This window comes from Colobus angolensis, unplaced genomic scaffold (assembly GCF_000951035.1).
Source record: "Colobus angolensis palliatus isolate OR3802 unplaced genomic scaffold, Cang.pa_1.0 Scaffold99, whole genome shotgun sequence".
Lineage (NCBI taxonomy): Eukaryota > Metazoa > Chordata > Mammalia > Primates > Cercopithecidae > Colobus > Colobus angolensis.
This window is the reverse complement of record NW_012123931.1, coordinates 6,461,278-6,478,049: the sequence shown is the minus strand read 5'-3', so window position 1 is coordinate 6,478,049 and position 16,772 is coordinate 6,461,278. Positions and strand designations below refer to the sequence as shown.

Here is a 16,772-nt window from a genome sequence, read left to right as displayed (position 1 = left end):
ACCATGCATGGCTAATTTTTTGTATTTTTAGTAGAGATGGGGTTTGACCATGTTGGCCAGGCTGGTCTCAAACTCCTGGCCTCAGGCAATCCCCCCACCCCAGCCTCCCAAAGTGCTGGGATTACAGGCCAGAAGCACTGAAAATACTCTTTTCTAAATGAACAAATTCTGAAGATTTTCTGGAAAAAATGGATCTGAAACTCCTTTATGCAAAGAATAAATTACTAAAAAACATTCTACAAAAAAAGAGAAATAAAACCTTTTGGGTATATTATGAATTATGTATTAAAGTTATCCTCACCAAGGAAGACCAGGTTACTGTAGTTCTCTAACATCACATTCTTATATAGATTTCGCTGTGCAGTGTCCAGGCAATGCCACTCCTCCAGAGAGAATTCTATGGCCACATCTCTAAATTGCAATGGTCTCTGAAACACAAACACAGACACACATTTTTACAAAGTGGCCATGGGCAGAATTTTTATTTTGACTTAAGGTGAAATTAGAGAGCAAAGATAAGTGGTTCTGACTTATAGGACTAAAATTATCCAACAAAATAATTTTCAACACAGAAATATTCTTTTTTTTTTTTTTTTTGAGGCGGAGTCTCGCTCTGTCGCCCAGACTGGAGTGCAGTGGTCGGATCTCAGCTCACTGCAAGCTCCGCCTCCCGGGTTTACGCCATTCTCCTGACTCAGCCTCCAGAGTAGCTGGGACTACAGGCGCCCGCCACCTCGCCCGGCTAGTTTTTGTATTTTTAGTAGAGACGGGGTTTCACCGTGTTAGCCAGGATGGTCTCGATCTCCTGACCTTGTGATCCGCCCGTCTTGGCCTCCCAAAGTACTGGGATTACAGGCTTGAGCCACCGCGCCCGGCCACACAGAAATATTCTCTAATGTATTCTCTGAGAAAAAAAGGGCAGCATAAGGTCCGTAACATCAGTTCATATATGATATTTTTCTAGATAATAAAGTATAAAATTAATGGCATGAACATGTACATTTTTGAGTGCTATATTTACATCATACAGAATGAGATGTGAATATTTTTCATATGGAGAAGACACGTTGAGTTAGAAGGCACCGCTCAAATTTTAATATGTACAATAAGCTGAAGACTTTGTTATGCGGGGTTTTTTTCCCAGAACACCTGGAATGAAGTCTGATTTTTTGAATTTGTAACAAGCTCACCAATAATGTCAATGTTTTTGGCCCAAGAAGGATATTTTGTCAAACATCCAGTAAGTGGAAGAGCCTGTGTTTTTCCAAGTTTTTCTGGCCTATAAACAAAGATAACAGCCTTCATTTTCCATAGAAAATTATGCAGGAACAACAGAAAAAAGGACAACTGCCAGATTAAATGTGATAGTTTATGCAAATCTGCTGCAAATGGATGCTTAATAATGAAGAGAAAAAAATAATTAACTATAGTGGAAAAAATCTGTCAGAGAGCTACTTCACCAAGTGAATCATTAACCATTAACTGCACTAGGACAAATTTTTATGATGTGTTAGTGCTCACAGAAGAACACAGCATCACTATTGAAATATTCCCCCCAAATAACATAAATTATAATCTGAATTTAACCATAAAGAAACATCAGTTTTATGCAAACTTCAAAATATTGTTAACTCCTACACTCCGTAATTTTTAGTAGTAATTTTAAGTAGGCTTCATTTAGCACCCTAGAGAGCAGTTATCTCCTAATAATTTTTTTTTTCAGAATTTTCTGGGTAATAAATTCCATCCTATTTAAATAAGCATTTTCTGAATCCTGTTCTGCATAGAGCTAATGGAACACATAAATGGAGGCTTTTACTTTACTATCTTTACCAAGGACCACAATTTTCCCCAATATAAATCTTGAGTATCCAAGGACCAAGGACCACAATTTTCCCCAATATAAATCTTTCCATGTTCAACAGCCACAAAGGGAATATTTTTAATATTGTGGATCATAAATTCTTGCTGAGAATTCTGCATGGCATATTAGAAGCTATTACATACAGAATGTACAGAAGTCTGTGGGATATATAAAAGAAATATTTTTCAAAGACCCTTGACTATCATAGGAATTTTAAGAAGTAATTAAATCAAACTCAGGGAGGAAAAGCACAAGTAGAGAAGTAAAGGTTTGTGAGTACTAAACGCATGACAGTCCAGGAGGCAGAGTGGACACAGCTCTTCATCTGACACATGTTTACCTGAAGAAAAGCCATTTTTTTTCTTTCTCCTCCTTCTCTGGAGTTTCTTCTCAGATGAGATTCTCTGTACAAATTACACCTGCATCTGGAGAATATGTCTTTAAAAGTGAACCACATGTTTACCTGCTAGCATGACATCATCTAGCAGAAAAAGACAGAAAAAGCCACCCATTTCTGTCCTTTAAAACAGAAGAGATTCAAGAACAATGAGCTGCTACATGAAGATGCAAATATAAGTTTCTCCTTTCCTGTCCTCAGGTGCCCTCCCCTGCCACAGACACCAGCAATTTTTGCTACAGTAATGGAAACATGCACCACAATGACCTGTCCCTACCAAACCCAAATAGAATAGGCCCTGTGACCACCCTCTAGTGCAAAGGTGGAACTTAACTCTCATGAATGTATTTTGAAGCCTGGGCACAAGAGATTTCTGCATATCAGCCATGTGATCCTAATGAGAAGCCTGGGCTGATAAACACTAAGCTAAGCATTGCCTCTCAAGCTTTAATGAGCTTATAAATCACTTGATAATTGTGGCTGCGCATTCTGTAATGTGATTCTGCATGTTTGAAAGGGGTTTATGAATGAGTGTTTTAAACAAGTCCCCTGTCAATGCTGATGTTGCTTCCCCCTGGCTCATTATTAGCATTGGTTAGAGAAAGCAGGAACAGCACAGGGTCCCTTACACTTAGCACTCTTGCCATAACCAAATACTTCTAGTACAAATAAGGACAGCCCATTTCCATTTAAAAGTTTTATATTTTTTGCTGGCTCTTTAAAATTTACAGAGGAAACAGAAGGCAGCAATATCTGAATAAGTCTGTATTTAAAAAATAACATGTACACATGTACTAATGCAATGTTCATTAAGTAGGCACTATGTGCTCAAGAGTATGATACAGAACACTGTGCTGGGCATAACACATTATGTGATTTAATTCTCATAACACCCTGGGAGCTGGTACTAAGGGTTTCATAATTTTCAGGATTTAGATAAAGGGCCCAGCATTTTTACTTTTTCTTCTGTTTCTCTGTCATTGAATTTTTTTAAAAATTGTATAGAATAAAAGCTAAATATAGACAGATGAAAGAGATATAGAAAGGAAGAGTTTAATGTAATATAGAGAAAATTTCATTCTGTTTATATTTACTTTTTTTGACTTGTGGAGCAACTACTGGATCTGCAGGAATAGAAAACAAGTTGCTAAATAGAATGTCTCTGCACTGGTTTTAATAAAAATTTAAAAACAAAGACCATACAATACATACTTTATTTTTCCCATTTATCTGCTTTTGAATTTCAGGAAATTGTGAGCACCAGCTCTAGAAAGGCAGCAGGATTCAGCAGCCAAAACTCTGATCTCCTCTAATTAGTTCTGTGAGGCAATACTCCAGGGTAGGTTCAGACCTAACTAAGGTCTCCAAAAAGGATGAATCTGAACACGTCTGGGGCAGGGTGGGAACCCTTTGTAGAATTCTGTTCTCTATGCAACTACGGCACTTCCAGTTTTGTCTTGTTTCTAAGCTTACCTAAAAGAAACTTAAATCCCAGAGTTTCTGTAGTTTGTATCTTTTCTAGTCATTGCCCTGACAACTTTATACTATATACTAATATGCAATTTAAACAAATCCCTTAAGGTTTTCTAGGGTAATTTTATTAGAAAATAAAACTATCTACAGTTAGCAAGGTAAAAGAAATAGAAAATATATGGCCGAGCACGGTGGCTCACGCTTGTAATCTCAAGACTTTGGGAGGCTGAGGTGGGTGCAGAACGAGGTCAGCAGTTAAAGACCAGCCTGATCAAGATGATGAAACCCAGCCTCTAGTAAAAATACAAAAATTAGCTGGGCGTAGTGGCAGGCACCTGTAATCCCAGCTACTCGGGAGGCTGAGGAGGGAAAGTCACTTGAACCCGGGCGGCAGAGTGTGCAGCGAGCCGAGATCGTGCCACTGCACTCCAGACTGGGTGACAGAGGGAAACGCCATCTCAAAAAAATAATAATTTATAACAATTCTTTTGTTCATAAATCTCCCTTCAGGTGTAGACATCAGAAGTCACAACAATATAATGAAAGTGGTCTAAATAAAGCCCAAGATTTTTTGACACATCTATTTATTATACCAACCATACAATGCATAATTCAATTATTTATCCAGTTGCTAGTCTAGACTAAAAGTTCCTGGACTGTAGGAAATATGACTGTTTCATGTATTTTTTTAATGCCCATATGAAGTGGAAGTAACTAGTTTATCTATCTGGGTCTCCAGATCTTCTCCTTATTATCCAAGTACCAGGAAACTGGAGAAACTCTCATCTGGATACCAACCAAAGATATCTCTTGTATGAGGGAATGAACAAACACAGAATGACTCATTTCTCTTACACTGAGACAGAAGCAGAATTAACCACTCTTGTCAGCCTGACACAGTTCTGCTCTGGACAGCCTCAAATGCCTCAAAGACAACTGGGTGATTGTGAGAGAATTCCCATTGACCTGGGCCTCATGGCCCAATGATAAGCCAGGCTGGAGAGACTCAGGCTAACTCTAAATAGAAAATGGAACTGCCCTGGTAGAGCTCCAGAACATGGACCACCCATTCGGATTTGCTAGCTCTTGGGTAAGAGAAAGAGCAAAAATACTCTAGTATTGCATTTTACAGCTAAATATAATTGTGGTCATGACTCTGGATACTTTGTGGCCTCGCTCTCTGACTCCTAAGATGCCTATTTACACTTACAGATTCTGCCATCAGATTCTATTTTCTCCTGGAGCCCCTCACAAAACTGTAGTAGGCCAATGAACAAGATATGAAAAATCTCAAAGAGCCACACTCCCAGATAGGGGCTGTAAGATGTCTATGTTTACATTTCACAATGCAGAAAATGACTTTTGTTCATTTTCTGTACATTCTCAATCCAAATTTCAGTCCTTTACTGTAAATCCCAGGTAGAAGCCAGACTTCATCTGCAGATTCCAGGTAGGATCCAACTGGCTGTGCATCCTTTGGTGTTACAGCAAGTGGAGTACAATCAAAGGAGAGATCCCCTCATAGAGGCTACTCTCGCACATGCTAAATGATAAGTCTACATTTTTTAAAAAAGTTGATAGAACATGAATATAAGTAGACAGTTTATTGGGTCAAGCTTAAGGATTATAACCTGGGAGCAAAGATTCAAGTTGCCTGGAATCTACATTTTGATTACCATCAGTTACAAGATGATTTGTAAGGACAAGAAGACAGGGACAGAGAGTGGGCTGATACAAAGTTGATTCTCAGGAATTTTTATTTATTTACAGAACATCGATTATTGATTACATATATATCATTATGGTTTAGGGTATGAGATATAGTGTCTAATGTGGCATTATTAGTTTAATTTATAGTTACCTGTGGCAATCGTGAACAGTTTCAAGAGATGAATACATAGTATACATAGTTCAAAGGTGGGGGAGAAAGACATAACAGTCCTTTTTTTTTTTTTGAGACGGAGCCAAGGCTGGAGTGCAGTGGCTGGATCTCAGCTCACTGCAAGCTCCGCCTCCTGGGTTCACGCCATTCTCCTGCCTCAGCCTTCCGAGTAGCTGGGACTACAGGCGCCCGCCACCTCGCCCGGCTAGTTTTTTGTATTTTTTTAGTAGAGATGGGGTTTCACCGTGTTAGCCAGGATGGTCTCGATCTCCTGACCTTGTGATCCGCCCGTCTCGGCCTCCCAAAGTGCTGGGACTACAGGCTTGAGCCACCGCGCCCGGCCCTTTTTTTTTTTTTTTTTTTTTTTTTGAAACTGAGTCTCGCTCTGTTGCCCAGATTGGAGTGCAATGGTGCAATCTCAGCTCACTGCAAGCTCCGCCTGCTGGGTTCATGCCATTCTCCTGCCTCAGCCTCCTGAGTAGCTGGGATGACAGGCGCCCGCCATCACGCCCACTTAATTTTTTGTATTTTCAGTAGAGATGGGGTTTCATCGTGTTAGCCAGGATAGTCTCAATCTCCTGACCTCATGATCCACATGCCTCGGCCTCCCAAAGTGTTGGAATTACAGGCTTGAGCCACCGTGCCCTGCCAGTATTTTCATTTTAATGTCTCTCTGAGTTTGATAACCAAAAGGACTTGCATTTCTTAGATAAACTTTTTTCCCTCAAATCTCAAGACCTGGATTCAAACTTTCAAGCTTCAAGTTTAGGGCCTGAATGGCTGAAGTAGCCACAGGTGTTTACCTGTAGATTTGTGAGCATTTAGCAAGAGGAGGAAGGGGAAAGTGGAGATTCTCATGTCTACATGTCTATTCAGTGCACACATGTTACTCTGATTGGGTTTCTGGGCTCTGTAGTTTCTGAATCAGTTTCAAATCTGAAGATACAAGAGGCACTGAAAAACGTAAAATGATTAATTGCTGCTCTGTGAAGTTTGTAGAAATTGGGTCTAGCCTCTCTAGAAGTGACGGTAGAGGACTATCAATACCAAACAGGCAGAGACAAAATTCCGCATGCATATTTAAGGTACAGCATTCACTTTGCTGCACAAGTGTGAGTTGACTCGAAGTATGAGAGGGAAAGTCCCCTCTACAGTAAATTCTGGTTGGTACCTTATGTGTTTATATCATGTCTGGTAATTCTAGCCAGTTATTGCAAAATATAGTTAAAAGAAAAATTTTCCCTATTTTCAGAGAAACTCCACAGTAGTAGAGCAGAAAGAAAATGGTTTTATTGCACAATTACACTTGAATGTGACACACATCATTGTCAATCTGCTTACAAGACTGCAAAGTCAGAAAGATGGTCATCATAATTAGTCCACAAGTAGAAGAATTTCCAGCACCATGTCATACAGAGTTCATCCTAAATTCACCTGGAGATTGAAGAGGTCATCTGTGTATGCTAGTTGTTTATATTCAATGACAAATAAACTTTTCATATATTCATGAAAGCGGGTAGTTTAGTAGCTTGAAGCCAGGTGCCTGCTGAAGCTAGGTTTTCACTCTGCTACAAAAATGGCTGAATAGTGTTCTATCTTTTTGGCTATTTACATTTTAGACCAGTGGCTCTGTACTCCCTGGCACTGGGCTACAGCACTCCTGCTTGCTTTCTCCTGAGTGCTAGTGTCCTCTCTTTACCACTGCCATCTGCCACTGAGGCACAGCCCAGAGCACAGTTCTTTTCTTTTTTTTTTTTTTTTTTGAGATGGAGTCTCGCTCTCTTGCCCAGGCTGGAGTGCAGTGGCCGGATCTCAGCTAACTGCAAGTTCTGCCTCCCGGGTTTATGCCATTCTCCTGCCTCAGCCTCCCGAGTAGCTGGGACTACAGGAGCCCACCACCTCGCCTGGCTAGTTTTTTATTTTTTAGTAGAGACGGGCTTTCACTGTGTTAGCCAGGATGGTCTCGATCTCCTGATCTCATGATCCGCCGATCTCGGCCTCCCAAAGTGCTGGGATTACAGGCTTCAGCCACCGTGCCTGGCCGTACAGTTCTTATTTTATGTGAACCCCATTTGCCACAACAGCATTCTAGTGTCACATCAGGGAGTGATGTCTGAGCTGCAGGAGGAGAGCCTGCAGGCGTCATGGATAGAATTTCACCTTAACAATAATCAGAATGTGAGCAGTGTTTCAGACTCAGTTTCTACTTATAATGGCGACATGAAAAAATATTTCTGAATGGTGCAGGCAAAAATACTTCTATATTTTCAGCATGAGTCTAGATAGAGATAGCTCCAAAAGCTCTCACTGTGACAGCCCACGTCATTCAGACACCATGGGATACTAACAGATTTCTGAAACAGACACCCAAAGCATTAGAGAGAAAACCAGATCTCCATCTGAGCAAGATTTTGAGAGAAAAAAGTTAAAAAGATCTTAAGAAAAAGCTCAGATTAGATATAAGATTGATCATCAGCCAGAAAATATTCCCCTAAAAGCAATTTCTTTCTAAACACCCAAAGTGCACAGCTACTCTCAGTATGAGAAACGTGAGCATTATGAAGAAAGAGGGCATATTTTCAGAAAAATTTTATAAAGTTCCTTTTCCATCTCTGCTGCTGTCTCATTTTCTAGCCACTGAATGGGGGTTTCATATGGAAATCATCTGTCAACTTCCAACATTTTCTGATGAAGAAGTAGAATCTGACCGTGTTCATATAGTGGAATATATTAGATCTTGCAACACAGTTAACTGAAGAACTATTATGGTTTTTAGTGGCCACATCACTTGTCTTTATTTGTCCCGTAAGAGCAGCATTCCAATTTAGTGAAATAAAAGATACTAAAATTGTGTTTACTCATAATTATCCCTATTGAATAAAGTAATAAACATGTCAAACTAATATCTGCTCTAACAGTTTGGTAGTAAATTTTCTTTGGCTATTAGATATAAATAAGTATGAATAATGTACTAGTAGTAATGTATGTAGCATTTTAAAAAATTGAAACTAAACTTCAGTTAAAACACTTTCTATTTCAAAAGTATAAATAACAATATTAAAATAACCATTTAAGTGATTTATTCAAAGTAAGTATTGCGGCTTTATATTCATACTATTGTTTACTGTTTATGGCTCATGCCTGTAATTCCAGCATGTTGGAAGGCTGTGGCAGGTGATCACCTGAGGTCAGGAGTTCAAGATCAAGCTGGTGAACATAGTAAGACCCCATCTCTGCTAAAAATATGAAAGCTTAGCCAGGTGTGGTGATGCATGTAATCCCAGTTATTTGGGAGGCTGAAGCAGGAGAATCACTTGAACCCGGGAGGGAGCAGTTGCAGTGAGCTGAGATCATGCCACTACACTCCAGCCTGGGCAACAGAGTGAGATTTGTCTCAAAAAAAAAGAGAAAATACTGTTTAATTTACATGAATGCAGGTTGTCTGCAAACACTACACATAACTATGCTAATTGTTCTGAAGTAATAAATAGAAAGCAAGCTACAACTACAGACTCCACTGTTCAGTTTACGCACTGAATTGTTCTTGCTTTTGCAGTATAAGCACTTCAGTCTGCAAATATTGGATAATTAACTTGAATAATCAGGTTTCTGTCAATGGAACTTAGTATCTTTTAGTCTTTATTATTCGGTAGTGCTATATTTAATCCTCTTCTTGTGCTAAGCTTCTGTGTGCTCTTAAAATGAGCTTTTATCTAAACAAATCTGTGTCTACTTTAAAGGACTAAAACTGGAAAAAATAAACTTTTCAGAAGCCAAAACAAAGCAATAAATCTGAAGTACTAGATAAAAGACAAACTGGGGTCAGAAAAAAATTACAAAAAGTTCATTTAGCTGTTAACATGATTTACATATATTTTTTAAAAAGCAGAGAAAAACATCTACATATAATCTAAAACCCTAAAGAAAAGAAAGAATACCAAAATATTCTTTTGGAACTTTTTAAAGAATTTTTGAACTCTTAGACACCTGAATTTTGCACAATAGATGCACTTGAAAGAATGTTCATGGGGGAAAAAGCAGAAGAGAGAAAGGTGTTATAAAAAATCCATGAGTGCACAAGACCAATGCAACAGAATAGAGAGCCCAGAAATAATGCCGCCCTCCTACAACCATCAGATTTTTGCCAGAGCTAACAAGAGAAATGTGCGAAGAATCATTTATTGTGTAAATGGTGCTGGAATAATTACTTAGAACTATGTAGAAGGCTGAAATTGGACCCCTTCATTACACTATATACAAAAATCAACTCAAAACAAATTAAACACTTAAATGAAAAACTTAAAATTATAAGAAACCCTGCAAGATAACTAGGAAATACCATTCTAGACACAGAAATCGGCAAAGACTTCATGATGAAGCTACGAAAAGCAACTGCAACAAATGCAAAAATTGACAAATGGGACCTATTTAAACTAAAGGAGTTTTCACAGCAAAGGAAACTGAGTAAACAGACAATCTACCAAATAAAAGAAAATATTTTCAAACTTTGCCTCTGACAAAGGTCTAATATCCAGAATTTATTAAGAACTTAAACAATTTTACAAGAAAAAACCAAACAACCTCATTAAAAAGTAAACAAAAAAACACAAACAAATGCTTTTCAAAGCAGGCATACATGTGACTAACAAGCATATGAAACAAAGTTCATCACTAATCATTAGAGAAATTAAACAAAAACCACAATGAGATACCACCTCACACCAGTCAGAATGGCTATTTTTTATTTTTTTTTATTTTTTATTTTTGAGATGGAGTCTTGCTCTGTCACCCGGGCTGGAGTGCAGTGGCCGGATCTCAGCTCACTGCAAGCTCCACCTCCTGGGTTTATGCCATTCTCCTGCCTCAGCCTCTGGAGTAGCTGGGACTACAGGCGCCCGCCACCTCGCCCGGCTAGTTTTTTGTATTTTTAGTAGAGATGGGGTTTCACCATGTTAGCCAGGATGGTCTCGATCTCCTGACCTCGTGATCCGCCCGTCTCAGCCTCCCAAAGTGCTGAGATTACAGGCTTGAGCCACCGTGCCCAGCTGGAGAATGGCTATTTTTAAAAAGTCAAAAAATAACAGATGCTGGCAAGGTTGCAGAGAAAGGAGATGCTTATACTCTCCTGGTAAGAGTGTAAATTAGTTCAACAACTATATAAAAAGCAGTGTGGCGATTCCTCACAGAACTAAAAACAGAATTATCATTTGACTTAGGAACCTTATAATTGGGTATATACCCAAACAAATATAAATTATTATAAAGACACATCTGCATGCATGTTCACTGTAGCACTATTCAAAACAGCAAAGACATGAACAGGCCATAAATGCCTATCAATGGTAGAATGGATAAAGAAAATATGGCATGGTCAGATGCGGTGGCTCATACCTGTAATCCCAGCACTTTGGGAGGCGGAGGCTGAGGTTGGTGGATCGCCTGGGCTTAGAAGTTTGAGACCAGCCTGGCAACACGGCAAAATTCTGTCTCCACAGAAAATCAAAAAAAAAAAAAAAAAAAAAGAAAGAAAAATTGGCCAGGTGTGGTTATGCATACATGTAGTTTCAGCTACTTGGGAGGATGAGGTAGGAGAGAATTCCTTGAGCCTGGGAGGTTGAGGCTAAAGTAAGCCAATATTATGTCATGGCACTTGAGCCTGGGCCATAAGTGAGACCCCGTCTCCAAAAATAAAGTAAAAGATTTAGTAAAAACAAAATATGGTACATAAACATCATGGAATATCTGTGGCCATTAAAAAAAAAGGTCATGTTCTTTGCAATAACATTGATGAAGCTGGAGGCCATTATTCTTAGAAAACTAATGCAGAAACAGAAAACCAAATGCGTGTTGTTATTTACAAGAGTTAAATAATAAGAACACATAAACACAAAGAGGAAACAACAGACACTGAGGCCTAGTTGAGGGTGGAAGGTGGGAGGAGTAAGAGGATCAGAAAATATACCCGTTTGGTGCTATGTTTACTACCTCAGTGACAAAATAATCGGCACGCCAAATCCCAATAACATAATTTTAGCTTTATAGCAAACCCACATATGCACCCCAAACCAAAAATAAAAGCTAAAAGAAAAAAAATAAATCCCTGAGTAGGTGAGAGTGCAATGTAGGTGAAAGGACTGATTTTTGCTACAGACAGTGACCCAGGAAGGGCTGCACTCTGATTTATTTCTGTGTGAATACAGGAAGATGAGATTATGAACAGGTGGTCCAGATCCTAGGTTCGTGGAGAAAACAGGTTGCTGCTGCAGATTCAGTGTCTGGGGGTTGGGATATGCCAGGGGACTTGTAGACACTTGTGGGTTCTTCACAAAACACAGATCAAAAATGCCACGGTGAAGCTCCTTTTCTCTAAGTTTTCAGTCATCTGTCACCCTGGGAGAAGACCTGGAATTGCAGGACAATGGGCAGTGTGACAGCCTGTGTACAGGAGAGCAGAGCCTCCCATTCCGAAACACCCAGAGTTTTATTCCAGGCCAGACCTCTGTGATATCTTTTTTCTGGCACCAAATCTGTAGTTTGATGAACATCAAACAATTCTCCAACACCATCTCATTGTCTAACATTGGAATTCTGCCACCACCCAGAGTCAGCACAGACCCTGATTCAGGGCTTGGTCCCACAACCTTATCCTCACTGTAGATGCCAGGAACAGACTCCATGGGCCCACCAACGCTTCTGAGCTACTGTTTAAAAATTGGGGTCTATCACCTTAGTGAAATTCAGTAATTTGTTAGAGCTACTCACAGAACTCAGCAAAACACTGTAGTTATGTTTACTGGTTTCATACGTAAGATGCAGCTCAGGAAAAGCCAAAAGGAAGAAATGCATAGAACAAAGAAAAGAGATGGGGAAAGATGAAACACATAGATAATCCTGGAAAATATTTGTGATTAATAAAATTCTCCATCGTTTGTGTGCTCCAGAAATAGTTTATAGAAAAAAACACTCTTCCCCTTATGACTTAGATAGTGCTCTCTTTTCTTACCTATCACACAGCCAGACACACACTCTGCACATCTCCTCCTATTTCTTATTTTAAAAAATCAGCTGAATTTGTCTTCAGTGGTCAAAATAAAATATTTCTTTTTTTTTTTTTTTTTTTGAGCCAGAATCTCGCTCTGTTGCCTAGGCTGGAGTGCAGGGACGCAGTCTCAGCTCACTGCAACCTCTGCCTGCAGGGTTCAAGCAATTCTCCTGCCTCCACCTCCCAAGTTTCTAGGATTACAGGCAACCGCCACCACACTCAGCTAGTTTTTGTATTTGTAGTAGACACAGGGTTCTACCATGTTGGCCAGGCTGGTCTCGAACTCCTGACCTCAGATGATCCACCTGCCTCTGCCTCCCAAAGTGCCTGGATTACAGGTGTGAACCATGGCCTGCACCTGGTCTGAAGTAAAATTTTTTTTGTTTTCTTATTTGTTTGTTTTGAGACAGAGTCTCGCTCTGTCTCCAGGATGGAGTGCTGTGGCTTGATCTGGCTCACTGCAACCTCTGCTTCTCGGGCTCTAGCGATTCTCCTGCCTCAGCCTCCTGAGTAGCTGGGAATACAGGTGCAGGCCACCACACCGAGTTAACTTTTGTATTTTTAGTAGCAACAGAGTTTCACCACATTGGCCAGGATGGTATCGATCTCCTGACCTAGTGACCTGCCCATCTTGGCCTCCCAAAGTGCTGGGATTACGGCATAAACCACTGGACCAGGCATAAAATAAAATATTTCTTAATCAAACTTTACTTAAGTTTATCTCTCTCCCTCAGGCTCCTGAACTTTGAACTACCCTCACTCTGAGTCAACATACATCCCATTTTACATCCCTCCTAAGAACGTGATTTCAGGGTAAGACATTCTCTGATGTAAAATCTGACTTTTTCACCCTCCATTTGCTATTCTCTTTCCACCTCCTTTCTAATCTTGTTTGCTCCTCCCTAGGGAGAAAAGCCCTTTTCTACCGACAGTTTTGCAAGCCATAAAGATCTTAAAAGATCTTTATGTTAGTTGGTACTTCCTCCTGTTGTAATACTTTTTTGAAATTCATTTTTAACATAAATTTAACGTTTCTATTTTACAAAGTCTAAAATGTTCCTTAAAACAATAACAACTTCGGCCGGGCGCGGTGGCTCAAGCCTGTAATCCCAGCACTTTGGGAGGCCGAGACGGGCGGATCACGAGGTCAGGAGATCGAGACCATCCTGGCTAACACAGTGAAACTCCGTCTCTACTAAAAAATACAAAAAACTAGCTGGGCGAGGTGACGGGCGCCTGTAGTCCCAGCTACTCAGGAGGCTGAGGCAGGAGAATGGCGTGAACCCGGGAGGCGGAGCTTGCAGTGAGCTGAGATCCGGCCACAGTACTCCAGCCCGGGCGACAGAGCCAGACTCCGCCTCAAAAAAAAAAAAAACAATAACAACTTCATCATCAGTAAGATCCTCCCAAAGGCCAGGCATGGTGGCTCATGCCTGTAATCCCAGCACTTTGGAAGGCCGAGGCGAGTGGATCACGAGGTCAGGATTGACCATTCTGGCTAACACAGTGAAACCTCGTCTCTACTAAAAAATATTTTTAAATATTAGCTGGGCGTGGTGGTGGGTGCCTGTAGTTCCAGCTACTCGGGAAGCTGAGGCAGGAGAATGGCGTGAACCCGGGAGGCGGAGCTTGCAGTGAGCTTACTCCAGCCTGGGCGACAGGGGACATCTCAAAAAAAAAAAAAAAAGTTTCCTTTCATCTTAACCTTAACTGCATCTGCTTGTGGGGCCCCAGCTTTTTAGGCTCTGTAGCTTCTCTCAGAATAACACGTCTGTAATCCCAGCACTTCGGGAGGCCAAGGCGGGCAGATCACCTGAGGTCGGGAGTTCGAGACCAACCTGACCAACATGGAGAAAACCCGTCTCTACTAAAAACACAAAATTAGCCAGGCATGATGGTGCATGCCTGTAATCCCAGCTACTTGAGAGGCTGAGGCAGGAGAATCCCTTGAACTCAGGAGGCGGAGGTTTCCCTGAGCCATGGTCGCGCCATTGCACTCCACCTGGGCGACAAGAGCAAAACACAAAACTCTGTCCAAAAAAAAACCCTCCTGTTTCAGGCTTAATATTAGCCTTAGCTTGGAGTCACTAGGTTCAAGCTTTAATTGTCATGTCAGAATTATTTACTTGGTTTTTGAAACTCAGTGTTTGAAAAATTCGTGAAATTACTTAAACACAGTTTTACATAGGGGAAGGACATTTTAAGATGTCTTTTTTTTTTTTTTTAGACGGAGTCTCACTCTGTCACCAAGGCTGGAGTACAATGGCAAGATATAGGCTCACTGCACCCCGCCTCCCAGGTTCGAGCAAGTCTAGTGCCTCAGCCTCCCAAGTAGCTGGGATTACTAAAGGCGCCTGCCACCAACCCCAGCTAATTTTTGTCTTTTTGGTAGAGACGGGGTTTCACCATGTTGGCCAGGCTAGCCTAGAATGCCTGACCTTGTGATCCACCCGCCACGGCCTCACAAAGTGCTAGGATTACAGGCATGAGCTACCGCGCTGGGCCAGGAAGGGGTATTTAACCCTAAGGCAGTTCGTATTTTTGTGTCCTTCCCATATAGGCTAGGGTCGGACCGCACAATCTAAGCTGATCCCGGTTGGGATAGACACAAACGTTTTCCAAATAGGATAAACGTGCGATGTTTTGAGAAAAGGAGAAGGCGGAAGAAGAGGTAGGGCTGATTTACAATTTTTACAACTTAGGACTAGTTGTAAAAACTAGAAGTTGAGTCTTTGAAGAGGAGCTTAGTTTGTCCTAACAACTCCTTACCTCAAGTGATCCGCCTGCCTCGGCCTCCCAAAGTGCTGGGATTACCGGAATGAGCCACCGCGCCCAGCCCCATACATTTTTAATAGAAAAGAGAAACTGTGAACCCAAGGCACTAAAGCTCTTCCCATTCGTGAACCCGCACTCCGAGTCAGGATTCTCCCCTGACAACTCTTCCCGTGGTCCCTGCACAATGTGGGAGAGAAGCGGCGCTGCGGGGGCAGAGCTGCCCGGAGAGGGCTCCAGGCCAGGGCACAGTCACCGCGCAGTGAAGAGACAGGACGCCTGGGGGCTGGGCTGTCAGCGCAGCCGCCATCTTTTGGCTGAAGGGAACCGAGGCCTAGCTGGGCAAGGAGAACTCGGGGCGCAAATTGTGGAGCCGACTAAGGGGATACCTGAGTCCCTGAGTCCCGCCACCGTCACTTTCCACCGGTTCCAACCAGCCCCTGCCCCTCGCTTGGGATGTCCGACCGGCACTCTCACCATTTCTAGGCTTCCAGGGGTCCTGGTGTCTTAGCTGTGGATCTCACAATACCTGCAGGTCACAGGGCCACAGAGGCTGGGCCTCTAGGAGTACAGGACACAGAGCAGTGAACAGGACACCTGGAGCTCCGGTTGCAGGGAGAGACAAAGGACCCGCCAAACCAGAAGCCGCCCTGTTCGCTCCGGCTGCGTGCCTGATTGGACATTTGTAGTCCAGCGTCCCTGATTGGATAACGCTTAAGGCCCCGCCCCCTCAGGCCCTGAGTGACAGAAGATGTGATCAGATGCTGGGCTGTTCGCTCAGGCTGCGTGCCTGATTGGACGGTTCCAGCCCAGCGTCCCTGATTGGATAATGCTTAAGGCTCCGCACCCTCAGGCCCTGAGTGACAGAAGATATGATCAGATGCTGGGCTGAGTGAAGAAAAGTAACAGCGTAAGTTGCAGCCTTTTCAGCCACGGCTTCCTCCCTGAGCTGAGCCACGTCCACCCCAGAGCATGGGAAAATTCTATCTCTTTTTTACTCTCTCTTTTTGAATGTATTGAGAAGGTGAACAAAAGTATTTTGTTGTCATATTAATAATACTGTTGGAAGTAAAATATACAGTGGCGCAAAGTGAAACCAGTACTCAGGCAAAAGTTTTTTTTAGTAAGGCAATTTACTTCTGCTGAAGATTTTTGTTTGCGTTGATCACGATTCGCAAGAGCACCCTCAACAAAAGAGGGAAGGGTTTTTTTTTTTTTTTTTTTTTTTTTTAACGTAAAGTCTCTACCTCTGTGTTACTGCCCCATGGGCTGGGGTTGGACCGCACAATCTAAACTGACCCAATTGGCTATTTGTAAATATTTTTCCAAATAAGGAAGGGAA

The 16,772-nt window shown here is 41.6% G+C and overlaps 1 protein-coding gene across 1 annotated transcript in view; it reads right to left on the bottom strand.

The window, feature by feature from the left end:
* Positions 1 to 15,994, bottom strand: part of LOC105505201 (zinc finger protein 93-like) — a 29,005-nt gene extending 13,011 nt beyond the window's left edge. The window contains exons 1-2 of the mRNA XM_011933000.1: positions 15,908 to 15,994; positions 302 to 428 (exon numbers count right to left, since the gene is read on the bottom strand). Coding sequence (XP_011788390.1) covers positions 302 to 428; positions 15,908 to 15,910 — 130 coding nt within the window. The 5' untranslated portion in view covers positions 15,911 to 15,994. The remainder of the gene's footprint in view (positions 1 to 301; positions 429 to 15,907) is intronic.
* Positions 15,995 to 16,772: the final 778 nt, after the last annotated feature.